This window comes from Falco punctatus (genome assembly GCF_963210335.1).
Source record: "Falco punctatus genome assembly, chromosome: 11".
NCBI lineage: Eukaryota > Metazoa > Chordata > Aves > Falconiformes > Falconidae > Falco > Falco punctatus.
The window spans coordinates 28,799,761-28,816,776 of NC_137591.1; the positions used below are offsets into that span (position 1 = coordinate 28,799,761).

General features: G+C 42.9%; 1 protein-coding gene across 2 annotated transcripts in view; it reads left to right on the top strand.

Moving 5' to 3' along the window:
* Positions 1–17,016, top strand: part of ACBD6 (acyl-CoA binding domain containing 6) — an 88,030-nt gene that overhangs the window by 37,282 nt on the left and 33,732 nt on the right. The window contains exons 5-6 of one of the 2 annotated variants that reach the window (XM_080407459.1): positions 288–393; positions 7,192–7,281. In XM_080407459.1, coding sequence (XP_080263585.1) covers positions 288–393; positions 7,192–7,281 — 196 coding nt within the window. The remainder of the gene's footprint in view (positions 1–287; positions 394–7,191; positions 7,282–17,016) is intronic. The other variant, XM_080407460.1, reaches the window with a different exon arrangement.

A 17,016-nucleotide genomic window follows, 5' to 3' on the forward strand; every position in this document is an offset into this window, starting at 1 on the left:
TTTTGCTGGCTAGTTTTAAGGACTTCTTGTGCCAATTCACAGGAATAAGCTGACTTTTGTGCTGGCCTAATACTGTTAAAAATAACCTTTGTTTTCTAGGAACCAGGATCTTCTGTCTCTTTAACTTGGGGGGGGGGGGGAAATATTATTCTGCGTGTGCAATACTAAGTGTTTCAGTCCAATGGTAGTATTGGAATGTCCGTAGCAAAGTTAGAGCATATGATGTGCATGTGGCCTTTGTATTGTTCAGTAACACAGCGCTGCTTTTGCTTTTGTTTCCTGAATAGGGAAGAGGACAAGAACATTTTTGATTACTGCAGAGAAAACAACATTGACTATGTAACCAAAGCCATTCAATCAAAAAAAGTGGATGTGAACGTCACAGATGAGGAGGTATGGACAAAAAGATAAAGACCATCAATCTGCTAACTGTTTTGTGTATTAATTCAGCACCACTCCTTTTCAAAGTTGCCTGGTTAGGATTGTTATAACAAGGAACCACAACAGTTGAACAAACGCTTGGTCATTGAGACAATCTGTTTGAAAATAGCTTTCCCCTGGATTTCTAGTAGCGTGGATGTACTAATAGTTGTGCTGTAGCATATCATAAACTTACTTTCTATGTTATTTTCAGCAATATCAACAGCCACATGCAGAATAAGATGCAAATACTTCCCTTTGCCCACCTTGTACACTAAATGTGGTCAAATAGAAGTATAAAGTGAAGGAAATGGCTTTTTTGACCCAGGAACTCTGTTCATGGGTGAAGTAGGACTTCTGTCATTCCATCAGCTTGTCGTCATTCCCAGGTGGAGGGAAAATGAGTGAACACTGCCTTTCCAGCTTCACAAAAACAGTGACGGTATCCAATCGTTCTCTGCTCATCAAACTCAAACACCATAGGGAGATAATACAGCCATTGCTAGAAACATCAAGAAAAATGTAAGTGTCTAGAATTGTGAATTAGCTTGATCCTTTCCTTGGTAAAAGTAAACGGCTGGTGTGGGCAGTTTCCTGTTGATCCTTCAGGAAGTCCAGCAATACCAGCTTTATTGCCTTGGTTTTGATGCTTGCATGCTGCCACCTAGCCCTGCTCATGGTCCATCGTATCTACAGCTACTTTTGCCCGCTGCTTTTCAGCACATTGTGTTTTGGTGAACAGATGAAGTGCTTACACATTCATAGACTGAGACGCCACAAATTCAGTTGGGTTCTCCTGTAGCTCTAAGCAGATTTCTGCCCTCTGAGCCATGACAGCCCCGGCTGGGGCTCTGAATGCTGATGGCAGGGCCTTTTATTATTAATCAGGAATTCATGTGAATTAATTTTCATAAGAGAGGAGGGAGGGTGTTCATGATCAGAGTTGGAATTTCACATCATAAATTCAATGAACTGAAACTGTCATGTGCCAGCGCCATTACTGAGCTCCATCCCTCCTTCTGCCGATCACAGGTTACGAAAGTAAATGTCCAGGGCAGTCCCACAGAATACAGCTGGAGTCCTTTCATTAATAATAACTCATTTTGGAGATCACAGGCTTGCAAGAAGTATATAATAGCATCACGTTAGCACTGCTTCATTTCCACTGGCAAGATGCTCTTTGGTAGCAGTGTTCAGCTCATACCTTCCTTTGTGTTCAGGCAACAAATGTGCTTGGTTTTAGTCAAAGAAATTTTGGTTGTTTTTTAAAAAAAAAAACACAACAAAAACCAAACCAAAATATTTGATGAAAGATGGCTGAAATATTCTTGTACTCTAACAACTTAAATACTTAGAGTTGGATCTGAAAACTGCCAGGCGACATTCTCTTTGGGAGTTATCTGTGAGTCTCTGATGTAGGAGAAGACTTGTTTCTGAACTAACAGATATTAGCACTTGACTGTTGGCTGGGCATGGAATTGCTTCAGCACACATAGGAGCGTTTTGAAAACCTGCCTACCTGTGAAGCGTTCATGGGAAGATTCCCACTGGTGCAAAATTCCACCATAGATGAAAGTCTGACAGCCTCAGTGATTCTAGCTTGCCCCAGCAACTGCTCAAACAGGGAAGTAAGAACCTTTTTCTAAAAAGCATACCAAAAAGAAAAATCTGAAAGAAACATTTATTTCATGTTACATTAAGGAGCTGAAACCATTACCAATGTTGTTTGGTATCCAAATGTGTGCTTCACAGTCTGGAGGGTAGCTTATTTTCCGGTATCATGCAGGTTGGTTGATATTTCAGAACCCATTTTAGACTAGACATAACCCAGACCGAGCCTTTGGCAGAATGAAGTGTATGCAAGCATAATCTTGTATTTTTTATTAACTGTTCTAGTGTTACCATATAAATACATCCTGCCAACTCCAGAAGATGCCTCTGCTAGCCCTCTGAACATAACTCACGCTGTCAATCCTTTGATTTAAATGCATATAAATTTAAAATGGCAGCAGTGATGTGTACGAAGAGTTAACTTGTTATGAAACAAAATCTACTGAAGCACCAAATAGTCTCATGCTAAACTGCAAAGACTAGGCTCAGGCTTTCCTTGTACAGTAAAGACTTGACTAAGGTTGTAAGGTGCTTAGATTTTATTTCTCTGTGATATGTTAGTACTGCAACTGTATCCCTGCATTTTGTGCAAACCTGAAATACGTTAGCAAAAGGAGAAAGGGAAAATGAAAATGTAAAATGGGGACAAGCCAACTTCCTCAAAGCAAAAGGATTTCAGAAAAGGCAATAAAGTCTCAGGGGTTGAGATAGGTGCACTAGGCAGCTTTCATAGCCTAAGTGTCTTTTCCCTGCAAGAAATAAAGATTGTTGTGTACAGCATTCAAGCCAGCGTACCTGCTAACAGTTTGGATATAATAAACTTCAATTTAGAATTAAACAAAGAATCTAATGGCAGTAATCATGTACAAGTTTCCATTTACTGTATCTAAATTGCCCAGAGTTCAACAGAATAGCTTGCATTCACTTAGAAGAAGTAGCCCAGACTAAAACAACCCGTTTCTCTTACATATGACAGCAGGACTAATGAAATAAGAAATGGACTGTGGCTGTGGAGTCACCACAGGCACGTCCTGGTAGCGTGGGTTGCTTGCTGCCTTTTTGAGAATGGTGTGTCTTCAACAAACTAGAAGCTGCTGAAAGGCATAGATGAGTTGCTTTGGTAATTTGTGCCAGGGGCTGTGGAGGTTGTAGATAGATAATATTTTTTTAATTGCTGGAGAAATCCCAGTAAACAAACATGTTACCTGTGTGCAGTAGTTAAGCCCTTGCCAAAACTTTAATGAAAGGCATCTGAAATGATGCTCGCTTAGTCCCCGATCCTCGTGCTTTTGAGACAGCAAGTGCCAAATTGGTGCCAGCTTGCCAAGAAAAGGCTGGGGGGGGGGGGGGGGGGGGGGGGAATGGGATTGAAGAAGTATCATGTTCTCCTGATTTACAGGCTTACTCCCACTAGAAGAACTTCCCCAAATGTTTCAGAGCTCTGAAAGTGATTGGCTTCCAAATCAAATCTGAAGTTTACCTGTATAATTGCAACAATGGCCCTTCCATTCACTGTTTTTGCTATCACAGGGGGATGCAACCAGTCTATATATCTCTCTTCTTAATTACTGGTAATAAAACACTTGCCACAAGTTAGAGTGGCTTTCATTACTATACAGCCATTACAGCTGCAAGCATCGTGCCTAGAAGTATAGCTTAATATTGTGGCACATCCATTCAGTTTGGCTTTGTTCTCCTCTTTCTCTGCACTGGCTAATTGATGTGAAAATCATTCCCATCCGTTTGTCTGCTGAGACTCGGCATATCTGAGACAAATCCCTGTCCTGTGCTTTGTTTGTGAACACCCTGTGACTTGGAGCTGAGCAAAATTGATGTGCTGTTGGCTTGAGAAACTGCTGTAGAAGCTGGCCAAGCTGGCAGTGGTTATCCAAGCAAAGCACAGAAGATTTAAGAGGCAGGGTTAGTGCACTGGGGCTATTTTTATGGGTTTTTTTATTAAATACTTCAAAGGTGGGGGAAAATGCATCCTCTCAAGTAACTTCTGCGACTGCAGTTGTGTTTGAATTGCACGGAGGGATTACCTTGATGTTTGGTTGCATTTAGTCAAGACCTCACTACTGCAGTGTGCTTTCCTATGTGCAATTATTCGTGTTGCTTCGAGTCTCTTACTGCTTAATGAAATAGTCATATGGGAAGTGTTTTGGGAAAGCTCAATCTGTGGCTCTTAGATTTCTGCTATGTTATTATTTAACCACATAAACACATGTTACGTATGCTGATATAAAACAGCAACTGTGCGGAGTAAGGAGTTTTTCAACACACATAGGTGATACCCATGCTATACAAAGAGTTGGGCTGTACCTTCAGTGTAAGTCTGTCTTATTGTTGAGGTTTGTTTTAAGGAAGACATGGGAAACAAGTGGACTTTGTAGTTGTATAGCTGCTTAAGTACCTTAGCTAGAACTCCCGAGTGATTTAATTTGGCTGATACTATGCAAACAGTAGCGAATATTATCTTGGTTTAAATACAAGTTCCTTAGGAATGCTTTTTGTTACGTAGTAAGTAGGCTGAAATTCTTCTGCAGATATTTTTGCTTCCACATGAAATTGTGTGCTCTTGCGCAGAAGATCTCCAAAGTCCCTTACACCCTGTGTTTAGGGTGTAGCACGCTGCAAGGATGCAGACATTTCTTGCATGGAATGTGTCAGCTTTTTAATAGTGAACAATTACAATACAGAGCCATTTAAGACACTATTTAGAAAATATTATATCCATTTAGAATTGCGGAGAAAATATATAGGTAAGCAGAGTGTAATTACCCAAAGTGGAATTGGCCCAAGAGTTGAAATCCATACTCCTGCAAATAGCACGAGGAGATTTTTAATGACTATAGATGATCACGCTTCACTTTCTTGTCTTGTTCAAAAGGCAACTTTTGCAGTAGAACCAGCCTTCCAGTGTCAGGGGACAAGACCGACTGCACCGTGGTGCAGTACCCCCTAAGCTGACAAAACTGCCAGCACCGTCTCTCCCAAACTGTTGGTTTTCCGTCATTGGTCTCAGCCAAGTTCAGCACCAACAAGACGAGATTCTGCTTGTCCAGAGACAAACGCAAACCAACATATTTTAGCTACTAAGCTGTAACATGCATTTTGATATAAAGGATAGAGGTACCTTTATATGGTTGTGTAATTGCGCAATAATTACAATTGTGTAATGACAGTGTTATTCCTCTACACATATATAAAGGAAACTGAAATCATCTATTGAAGCATTTATTTCTGTTGTGCATATTGCAAATAGCGCTTCTTTCTTTTGAAATAAACCTGTGTGGCGCAAAAGAAGTTGGTATTTATCCAACCAGAATCCTGTCTTAAGTAATTACCAGTCCAGAGATGAGTTAAGGATGCTAAAGATGAATTAAAGATCTTTCCACGTTTACCAATTGTTTTAAATTGTACCTCTTTCCTCCTTTTAGACTTTGATAGTGGTGTTGAGTGCAAGAACATTTAATTAATTAATTAAGTGCCCCATGGATGTCATCAGTGCTTCCATGTAAAGTAATTTTCAGAAAATTCATTCTAATTCAAGGTTAATTAGTGAAACATTAAAATTATGTGTTACAAAAATTAATTACTTGCTGGGTCAAAAAGCGTGTTAAAAAGCTTAACGCCTTGTGTCTGACATTGCATTTTCTGACTGAAAATCATGTTCTGCCTCTGCTGCCCTGCCCAAGAACATCCCCCAGAAGCAGCGTGAGCTTCGGTTGCAGGTATCTTATGCCCCTCCTGCTGCTTTGGCACCGGGGTCAGGAAATTTGGCTCACAGTTCCCATTAGCAGATAAATGAGTTGCTTGCCTCGTTCCCCACTGCTCTGTTGAGAGATTTATAACCAGGCGGGGGCTAGTTTAACTGATTTTATCTGTGAAGGTCTGTGGCTGTTTTCTGTAGCATACTGGAAAACACAGGTCAGCCTGAGAATGTCCCAGCTGGGGGGTGGTTTCCTGGTTGTCTGCAGGGTGATTTCCAAGGAATCCCCTGCAAACATCCACATGCCATCCTAAATCAGGAGAGACTGATAGTAACAGTCTAATTTACTAAGGTACATGGTAAAGGAGAAAACCTTCTATCTCAAACTGCTTTGAGCAGCTTTTCTCTTTGGAGCTGCCAATACATAAAATCTGCAGTTTGTAGAAAATGCGTTAGAACTGCTTGTCAAACTGTTAGTGCTTTGAATGCGTGTTTGCATTAGAAGAGGATTAGCACTCCAGCCTCAGCACAGGGCTGTACCAGTCTATGAAACCCTACCCCAGCTCTGCTGGGATGTCCTGTTGCAAAAACAAGCATTACCTTTCACAGGCTTGGCTGTTTCAGCCCAGAACCAGGGCAGCTGGCACCCATGAACCCAACCCCAAAAGCTTGGCTCCACTACTTCCGAGGCCAGCTGGGGTTTCAGATGTGCATGTCAGCCCTCAGAGGGTCCTTTGCTACTTCCCACGTCCTTCACAGCAGGAAGAGCTGAACTTCCACTGCATCCCTTCCCATGGTGGCAGGGAAGTGCAGTGAGACTTCAGGTGTGCAGAGACTTAGAGAAAGGGGGTGGGAAGAAAACTGCAGAAATTTGGGAGGGACTGGAGGCATGGCTGCAGCAGCCTGTGTTGTAGAGCTGAGAGGGGGGCTGGTCGTGGGCGATGCCTGCCCAGGCACCCAGTTTTAATCTTAAATCACAGCGGAGGCAGGGCCTGTGGGTTGAGCATTTTGGACCTGCCAGAGGAATGAGCTTTCAGGGACTTGGCATCCCAGTGACTTCGGGTAAGATTTTTCAATGCTGCCTTGCTTGGAAGGTGTTGCTCCCAGAAAAGTCAGAAGTGTCAAAATCCTAAATCTATATAGTAAAACAAATCATGCCATGGCTCCTGCTTGTCATGCTTTGCTGTTTTTCCCCTCTAAATTTTTTGCTGGCTTGTGGGTTTGATGCTAAATTTATGAAAAATCGAACTGTGTGTCAGTTTTAACATTTCTAGCGTTATTCTAAGTCCAAATCAGGAGCAATAGTATGTTACAAACATTATTGTAGGGTTTTTTTTTAAAGTTTGTGTTAATTTTGTTATTGGTACTCAATACTTAACAGCAGGGCTGTGATTCTCTGTGCTTTGGGGTTTTTGCTGGCTGTGTTAATTTTCTCCTGGATGTTGCAGGGCCGGGCTCTGCTCCACTGGGCGTGTGACAGAGGACACAAGGAGCTGGTTTCAGTACTGTTACAGCATGCTGCTGATGTTAACAGCCAGGTAAGAAGGAATAAAAGCCTGAATTTGATTGATGTGTTACGGAGCCTCCTGCCCGAATGTTTCGTGTGAAACTGAATTCCTCTAAAACTCCATAGTGAGTTCTCTCGGGGCTCTTAGCACAGAGGAGAACATCCAAAAAGGTAACCTGGGAAAAACAGCAGAATTTGGTTGCATGAAATACGTAGTCTTAAGGGATGTTTTCCAATTCTTGCTGAAACTTCTTCCTGCAGTAAAGTTTTTTGATCAGCTGGCTGTGGCTTCCAGTGTGACTCGTGGCACTGACGGCAAGAGGAATTCCCTGCGTACAAGGTGTTTGGTAGCTTCCTATAGAAAGTGCATTCTCCAGTGTAACTGTTGTAGCACTACAGTCTCAGCAGAACTCTGTGGACTAATGGAAAGAGAATCCCACTTTGCCTAGCAGAACAGCATCTGATAAATGCCTCTTTTCAGCAGAGCACACCACAGGGGTAGGTGATGTTTCGGGTCACAGCGTGGTGGCCATGTGACAGCTGTAGTTGGGTCTGGGTGCTGACTGATGGCAAAGTCAAACAGCTGACACCATTTCCATCCCCACATACCTACCTCACCCCCTTGGGGGTCACCATTTCTAGCACAATTTGACTTAACATAAAGCAGCAGCTTTTTAGCCACTGCAGTTTGTAGCCCGTGTGTCTGAGCTTAATTAGCAGCGGTTTTAGGGTACCGTAGTAGACCAGGCTGTGAACTGTGCTGCTTCAGCAAACGCTTTGCAAGTGGTTCATTCCAGCCAGCCAGCTTGAGTCTGCCTGCGCCTGTGAGTCAATGCTCCTGGTTTTGTCAGCTTGTTGTAATTAAGGGCTGACCTGTGTAAATGTGATCGTGTTCAGAAATAATTGTTCAACATATTTCTGTCAAATTATGATTGACTGCTTTTTAGCAGTGTGGCATTTACTGGCTTTGCTCTTCTGCCCAGTCTGGCCATAGATACACCTCTGCTGACAAATTTGCTAACTCTTACCAGTGAGATCTTAAGCAGCGTTGTGATAAATGCTTCAGGAATTTGTAAGAGGTGGCCCTTAAGCACAGTTGCAATCTGATGGCTGATCAGCAGACCGGTGGTGTTCACAGGCTACAAATAGCGGTGTTGGTATTTACACACACATGAAATTGTCATTAAAAAGTCTTTCTTGCCCTTGTCTGGGCAGAATTGCTAGTGGGATGAGTATTAGGAAGCAGGGCTCTGCAGTAGCTGGTGAGAGATGTATCCTCATGCTTAGATCTCGGGAATTTCAGTTGTAATGGATTTTATAGGATTTTTTTTCTTACTTGGAAGAGGAGCAGTGGAGCCAGTACAAATGGGAGGCTTTGCATGCCCCACTGTCAAACTAGAGCATCGCCTTTCAGTCAGAGCTAGTGGGCAAATGTGTTGGGTATGTAGGGGAACAGCTTTGCATTGAAATCGGGCAGGAGTTGGATCAGGCACGCGCCCATCCCCTTCAGCCTGGCAGCCTGGGAGACGGTTCTGTCTGGGATGCTGTACCGCCGCAGCAGTCTGAAAAATCACTTCCCTTTGATGCTCGTCTCATTTCTTCAGAGGTAAAGTCTGACTCTTAGAAGAAAAGGCTGAAGGGAGAGTCATCTTATTTTTTCCCTGAGCATTAATTTTCTGTTAAATTCTTCTCTCTTTTTCTTTTTGATGTATTGCACATTCTCTAACCAGATTATTTTTGGCTGGTAACAAAAGGTTAATAATAGCTATAAAAAGAAGATCAATCTTTGATATTATTTTTTTCCCCCACCAAGGTAATAAAGGAGAATTTTTTTATAAAGGTCTCTGTTCGCACGTAGGTGTATGCCCAGAGAAAGCAGACACATTTTTATTCTCAGCCATATATAAATTGCAATAACATTTCAAGACTTTGTGACCTAATGTTTATTTCTCTTTTTTTTTATTTTGACCTTTACCCTGTAAGAATTCATATCCAAAGCAAAAGCAGGAAGAATTTTAAGCGCAAGTAGAAGAAAACGGGAGAGGAAGAAACTCTGGCTTCCTAACAGGCCACAAACCCCACAGTGCTCAGGTCTTTGGGTGGTTTTCTGTCTTGTTCAATTTTGCAGCAGTACGTACATGCAGGCAGCATAAGAGATAAAGAATAAATTAGGGATTACGAGGGTTATGAGCAGGTAGGGAAGGAGAGAAATATAGACCAGCGTGAGTTTTTTTTTTAATTGCCTGTGGTTTAGTATGCTTCTAAAAAGTTAGTCAAACAGCACGACACATTTATGCTCTCTTCCATTACCTTTTTAATAAATGCTCTTCCCTCTTGGCTCTCTTGGAGTATGCAAAAGGATTTAGCTGCCCTAAGCAGATGGTGACGGTGGTGCTTTGCTAGGTGACCTGAAGCAAGTCATACCAGTTCACTGTGCCTAGAGATGTGTCTTAGTCACTTTTTGCTGCCTTATTTTAGTTATCTTTGTAGTACCTATTGTCAAAGTACTTGCAGTCTCTAGATCAAGAGGGTCCTGCAGGAATCAACTTACTGCTCTTCGCTGATTAACAGCTTGGAAGCTGGAGAAGTTGCCTGGCTCTGCTCGTTCCTGTAGCATGCTCGAAACCGCTTTAATTCTGGGAATAACCAGCCCTCCTGCACCGCAGCTGTCCAGCGCCTGTGCTTTTTGTTTTAACAGTGGCACTGCAGTTTCAAAAGGGTGGTTCACTAGCGTCACTGAAAGGCTGCAGCCACGGAGTTCTCTGATTGTTCATAATTGGCTCTAATAGCACGTTTAAAGGTGGTAAGCGATTGCCATGGGCAAGGGGATACAGAAAGGCAACAGGCTTCTCTGCTTTGTTGCAAAGGGGCGTTTGGGTAATTGAATTACCTAAATCTTCAGAGCCAGAGGCCATTTCAAAGTGGGTGGTGGTATGGTATTTTGGAGCTCTGCTGAAAATACCCAGAGCTTGGCGTTCAGTCTGAGAACAGCCTCCTTCCACTAGAACTGTTTGCCTAAAATGTAGACTTTTAATTCAGCATTGAAGTGAAAGGAAGGGGAGTATATTCATAACTTAAGAGTTATGAAGGAGCTTGGCAACGTGATTGTAGTATGCGTTTCTAGCTCGAAAATACATGAAGACACGTATGAGATTTCCTTGCAGAGGATGAGCAAGAGGAAAACCTTTTTCCCGTACAGGGAGAGTTTTTCCTTGCAGTATTTTCTCTTGACCAGGAGGTTTTCTGGGGCCAGGGAAGGCACTGTGTGCAAGCCGTGCAGAATTACACCCCAGCTGTGCTGTGGCATCCTTGGTGTTCCCTGTGCCAGAAGCAGCAAGCTGGCCTGGTCAGAGACTTTTCTTTGTCCTCAGTTGTATCTGGTGGTGCAGTGCCAGTGTGGAGGAGGCGGCAGAACTCTGCTTCACTCCTGGATGTGTGACACTGCTCAACCAGCTTTCAGAGGAGCTCCTTCAGTGTATTTAGGGGGAAGATCGGCAGTGCATTGCTTCAGTGCTGTTTGGTGGAAGAGTGCTCTTGGGACAGGGTCTAGGTCTGGTTGCCTCCTCCTGCGAGAGCAAGGTGGCTTGAAAAGGAGGATTCTGTGCTCTGGTGCAAAGGCCCCATGTGATTGCTCACCCTATGCAGGGAGCATTGCAGGTGTACAAATTACTAGTGCTGTTTTAAGAAAGATGAAGGGCATTGTGGTATAGTAATTGTCCAATGAGAGATGGACAAATACCATCTCTCATTTGTAACACCAAAACAGTAGACCGTAGACTTTCCTCCTGGACCTGCTGTGGCTGCACTTTGTTCCATTTGTAGGTATTCTTTACTCCAAAATAATAATCTGTATTGTGTTCAGGGTGTGCCCTTGGGAATGCCTGGGGAGCTCTCCTGGAGTTGTTGCTGCAGATCACTTTACTTTGAAAAAGCTTTTCAAGCCTATCTGGCCATGTCAACAAGTCTTAAAATAAATATTGTTAGTTGTAAGTGGAACTGTATCACTTGACACACAGGATAATCAAGGGCTGTGTACATATCTATATGGTAGAGCAGCTGAGTTAAAATTGTATCTAAATACTATTTTATGATTTTTAAACTACATCATTGTGCAGTTCTGTTAATCAACTTATCAATGTAATGGTAATAATGGCTGTGTGCTAAAATTGTACTATAATCATGACTAGAGATGAAAAAAAAGCTATAACTGATCTTCAGTTTTTATTTGCTGACCTTCCACTTTCCTAGTAAAGGTGCAGATCACCATACCGAGACTTTAAACCGCTTGGCAGCAAGTTCTTGGTGGTCACCCATGGACGCTCAGGGGTTTGAGAAGGAAACTTGAGAACCAAAGCTGAAAATCATCGGGTTAGGAAATCTGTTGCTAGTATGTGTGGATTTTATTTTATTCATTCATATACACCAGTAATTTCAGTGAAAAGCATCTAGTGTCTGTGCTGTCTGCAGAGAGAGTTGGTTGCTCTTTGATGCCAACGTTTTATCTGTGTCTTGTGCCAGTTCACACAAGGCTGCACAGCTGTCTGAAGTCGTGCTTGTTAGCTTGTGATTTTGAGTTAGCTGGATTTTTATTTATTTTTTTTTTAATAAGACATCTAGAGCATCAGGAGGAGTGTGGTTCTCTCTCCAGCTTGTCTTTTTTCCCAGTCCCCTGCCACGCACTTGTAGCAGACAGCCGCTTCCCTGCTCTGTATTTGCATGCTAACCCATTTGTGAGTCAGAGGGCTTCTGGAAACCGGGATGTGGAGTAGCCATCCCCTTGTAATACCTTCACTCACATCCTCATTGTAGACAAAAAAAAAAAAAAAAAAGAAAAAAATCTTTTCAAATGAAGACAATACAAACATAATAAATGGCAGGGAGGGTTCATCTCCCTCATGACTCAATCCTTCTCAAACAACATTATTATTGACTGGCCTATTGGTTGCCAAAAAGGAAAATCAATTGTACTAGAAGTAGTTGCTGGGCCACAGATCATGGTACTAACCCAGCAGAGACAGGTTGATTTTTATCAACTATCCAAAGACTAATTTCCACCATTAGCTAAAAATGAAGTAGAAATTATGGATATGTCGAAGATTGCTAAGATTGATGGTCTGTTGGTTTTGTTTTATTTGTATGTTCTTTTCTGTTTTTCTGTCTGACTCTAAAAGGATTGTGTCTGTACAGGATAAAAAGAACTAAGGAAAAGTCAGGCCTGCTTGCCTGCCTGGTTTTTTTTCTTTTCAGTGTTGTTCATTTGGAGTTCACAGCAAGAATACAAACTGCTTCAGTCTCTGTATGGGCCTCGTGTTGCAGGCGTTGCATAGACATTTAAAAATGAAGCTGATCTCTGCAAGCATGCCTCCTGCATCAAATATAGGTCATGCCCTCATTTTTCTGTATCTGTAAGGAGATACTGAGGAAATCAGTGTGGGCATCTTGACCATTCTGACCGAGCACCAAAGGCCACAGGCTGTAACCACAGAGCTTTCCCCCTCCCCAGTGAATGTGTATGTGTGTGTGTGTCCGTCCATGCAGCCCACCACCTTTACTGCAAACTGATGGGTGCAAACACACTTGTAAGTAGTATGCCAGCTGCCAAAGTACTCTGCTGTTACGGCCATTCTCTAAACCTGGCTAAGATTAAAAAGGAAAATGTCTGAGCCTTGTGCCCTTGCAGTTAATGTCCCTAATATAAATTTCCCCCTAAATATACTAAAAGCCTGGCTCATAAAGCCAGGAGGGACCCTGTCCTGGATCTGATGATTGCTGCAGAGGGTTTGGCGTAGTTACGCTCACAGCAAGCAAAGCAGGTACTGCTGAATTGACCATTGCTGCGGTAGAAAGGCACAGTGGCAAACGGATGAAGACACAGAACGAAGATGAAAATCAAAGCAATGAGAGCAGAATTATTAACTACAATAGTTTCACTTTTTCCTTACATACGCACGCACACCCTGGCCAATCCCTGTCTCAATATTTCTGAAGTCAGCTTTGCCAGGCAGATCTCAGAAGACTCTGCAGGCTCGTACCCCTTCAGTCTTGACATTGTTGCCAATGGGTGTGAAAGCCATTAGCCAAAAGAAAGGAGAGATCTGCTTAGTGACAGAGGGTAGCTTTCTACATTAAAGCATTGACATGGTGCCAGTCATGCAGTTATTAGAAGTGGCACAGCTCCATGTCTCTCCTGCGGGTCTCTCTGTAGAATGTAGATTGGCAGCAGGTTGAATGTTAAATGGTCACCACTCAGCAGATGCTGATTTTACCTACTGGGAGAAAAGTCCCTTTCAGCAGAAACATTTGCAAAATATTTGCAGCTGTAAATATATGCTGGGAGATGCAGAGATTTATCCCAGGTTTGCTCTTCAGCATCCAAAGACACCTCAAGCCTCATCAACACAAACTGTAGGTCGTATAGATGATGAGATGTTTCCTTCTGCTTGTGCAGGCTGGCCATTTTTGCATTGTTTCTTCCCATCTTCCAGCTTGACATGTACAGTCTTTGTTTCTCCTGCTCCCTGTAGACATATGAATCATTGCTTCATTGCTGGTGCAGCAAAGCGGTTGGCACCCTTGCTCAGGCAGTACGCGTGCAGCATTGCCTGCAAAGCAGGCTCACCAGCCGAGGAAGCAACTGCAGGCTTCTGTGGCGTTCCAGCCATGATTTCAGGGTCCACACGGTCCTTTCAACGACTGCATGCAAAACCACCGTTTGAAAAGTGAAATCCAAAAGCTGGTCCTGAAAATGATAGCAGTGGTTTCTGTTGCTTTAACCTCAAAATCTAAAGCTGCTTTCAAGGTAATCAAAATGCAGGGTTTAAAGCCGGGACCGAGGACAGCAGCACATTTTAGTGGATTGCTGTGAGATTGTGTGGCTTGTGGGCTTCGCCTTGTATTGAGGGCTGTCTTGTGCAGAGCGAGGCACTTTCGTGGCCAGTGCTGGTGCAGGAGGAATGCGGTCTGGCAGTAGCACATCATTTTAGCTCGGGGAGCGTGACCACCCTCTGCATCAGGGAGCCTAGTGCTTGTTTCCATACCCGACCAGCACAGCTATTTTGTGGCATGGTGGCTGCAATCTCTGGCGATGCTCACAGTAGACAGAGGCCAGGAGCAGTGAGCTTTGAGGTCGGTGCAGGTGGCACCGTGGCGTGTTGTGTGTTCTGCTGCAGAGGAGAAACAGCTATCTTATTCTCTACTGTCTTTGTAGAGGCAAGAAAAGAGCTTTACCTTGAATGCCTCCCTGGGAGGAGGACCTGGGATGGTCCCATGCCCCTTTGTCTCTTGGTCTGGGGGTCATCTTTGAAATAAGCATGTGTTAAAACACCTGTAATTTGTGAAGTCATTGTTGGAAATGCTTTAGCCCCTCATTAAGGTATTTGGTTAACTGCGCAAACAGGATACCACTGGTAGCCAAGCTGGTTTTTCAGGTGAACGCATCACCATAGGAATGGTCTCTAATCACCATAGGAATGGTCTCTAGCCTTGCTTCATTTCCTATAGCCTTGGCGTCGCCTCTCCCTGCCAGGGGAACCACCTTTGCCAAGCAATCAGCTACTCTTTGTTTGGGAGAGATGGTTCCTAGAACATCTTTTTTTGCATTCAGCCTCTTGGAAGAGCTTTCCCTGTTTTGAAAGAGTTAAATTCTGCCACTCACTTTATCCCTGAGGACTTTCCAATATGAGAAAGTCTGGTTTTACTTTCCAAATAGAATTTTGCATTCATTTGTTGTCAGCAGGTGTCTCTCCCAGTTTGCTCCGAAAAACTAAACAAACCCACACACAACGAAACACCACAAAAAAAACAGTTCTTACTAGCATCATTGGGACATCTGGAATTTGCAAGCTTTGGTGCAAAGTACTTTTGTTAGTTTTCCTAAATAAGACTGTTCTAACACTTCAGATGTCGGGGGAATAACTCTTTATGCTTATTTTGTTTAGATTTTAAATAAGATTTTTGATGACCATAGGTATTTCTTGGCTCCATGGATTGTAAGTGGCAAAACAGCACTCAAACTGGCAAAGCTAATTTAGGAGGTTCCTGTCTCTCGTTTTGCACATCTTACTTCTGCATTCATGAGAACAGCTGTCAGTGCAGGAGTCTTTCTAGTGTAGTATTGTGTCTCCAGTGACAGGGAAGAGTGAACGCTTAGGGGACGGAGTAGGGTAAGCATGCAGTGATAATTTCATATATTTTCCCAGAGTCTGTGACTTGGAGGCTTCCTGAGCCATTGGTATTATCTTTGCGCTCCTGGATTTTTCTTTGATAAATTTCTCTCATCCCTCTTTGGATTCCCAGCCTTTTATGCCAGTAGGAGTTCTGTAGTTTAACTGTGCATTTGCTTTGCACTTGCCACAATAATTTCATACGAGAGCCCATCGTTCTTGTGTAATGAGAAACAGTAATTGTTCCCCCAGTTACCTCCTCTGTCCTGCTTTTGACTTTATTGGCCTCCTTGATTCCCCTTGATCACTCCTTTTTCAGACTAAGGAGTTTAATCTATTTAATCGTACCCCATTTGGAAGCTGCTCAGTAACTTTGCTCCTTGTCATTCTTTGAATCATTTCTAGTTCTTCCTTATTTCCTTTCAGATGAAGGGAGTAGCCCTTCTTTCAGTGCCCAAGCTGTAAGTGCAGTAAGAGGTTTAATGAAGCAATATAATGATGTTTTCTTATTTCCTCTTCTTTTTTTTTTTTTTTTTATGTTTTCATGTTGCTTGCCTTTTACTAACTACTGTTGAATACTGAGCCGGTGTATAATAGAGCTGTCTATAATAACTCATGATCTGTTTCCACAGAGGTAATAGTTAGTTCAGAGCCCATCACTGTGGATTTAGACTAAAGATTGTTTTTCCAAATGTGCATTACCTGGTGTGTATTAGCACTGAATTTCATCTGCAGGTTTTTTACCCTGTCACTCTCAGATCCTTTTGTAGCATTTTATAGTCAGCTTTTGGTTTAACCGGCTTGGATGCTTCACTCTCACCCTGGTTCCCCTGTTCATTTGTGTGGGTTGAACAACCCAAGCCCTTGCATAGATCCCTCAGAGACTCCAGCAATCACCAGCAGTTGTGCAAGCTGGTGGTTTATTCCTGTTCAATCTTTACTTTCGTAATCAGTTATCAAGCAATGCAAAGACCTTCCCTCTTGCTCTATGACAGTATCATTTAATAACCTTTGATGAGAGGATGTATCAGAAGGCTTTTGGAAATCCATGTGAGCAGGCATCCCTGCTGGTGGTCTCACCAGTGCTTTCCTGTATAGGGAGACAGAGGCTGATGCCAACTCCCTCAGCCTTCTGCAGAGAGACTGCTCAGTTACTCCCTTTTGCAACAAAACAAGTCAATCCTATCCTGGAGTAACCTTCTAGTTTGTCTAACAGACCAGTTGGCTGCCCCAGCTTAGACATCCCATGTTGAAATGAGTCTTCTGTCCTCTTACAACAAGGCTCAGTGTGGCTGGAATAAATCACACTGTCCTGGGAAGGGTTTCTTATAAAATGAAGGCCTGAACTTAAAGTGAAGGTAGAAGGTAAGTTAAAGTTGTCTGCCACATTTGTTCTCGGGTTCAGAGTTGGCTGGCTGCAAGCTGGGTACCAGCGCTGGAAGAATTGGTAAACTTCCATCATCTAAATCTGTTTCTGCTGTTCCAGCCAATTAAACATTAAAATGAGCGTGACAAATAAGTGTTCATTTATGGGTCAATAACTGCATAGTATGTCTGTGACATGGCTGGCCGAGACAATCCATTTCAATATGGTCCTGGGCAAC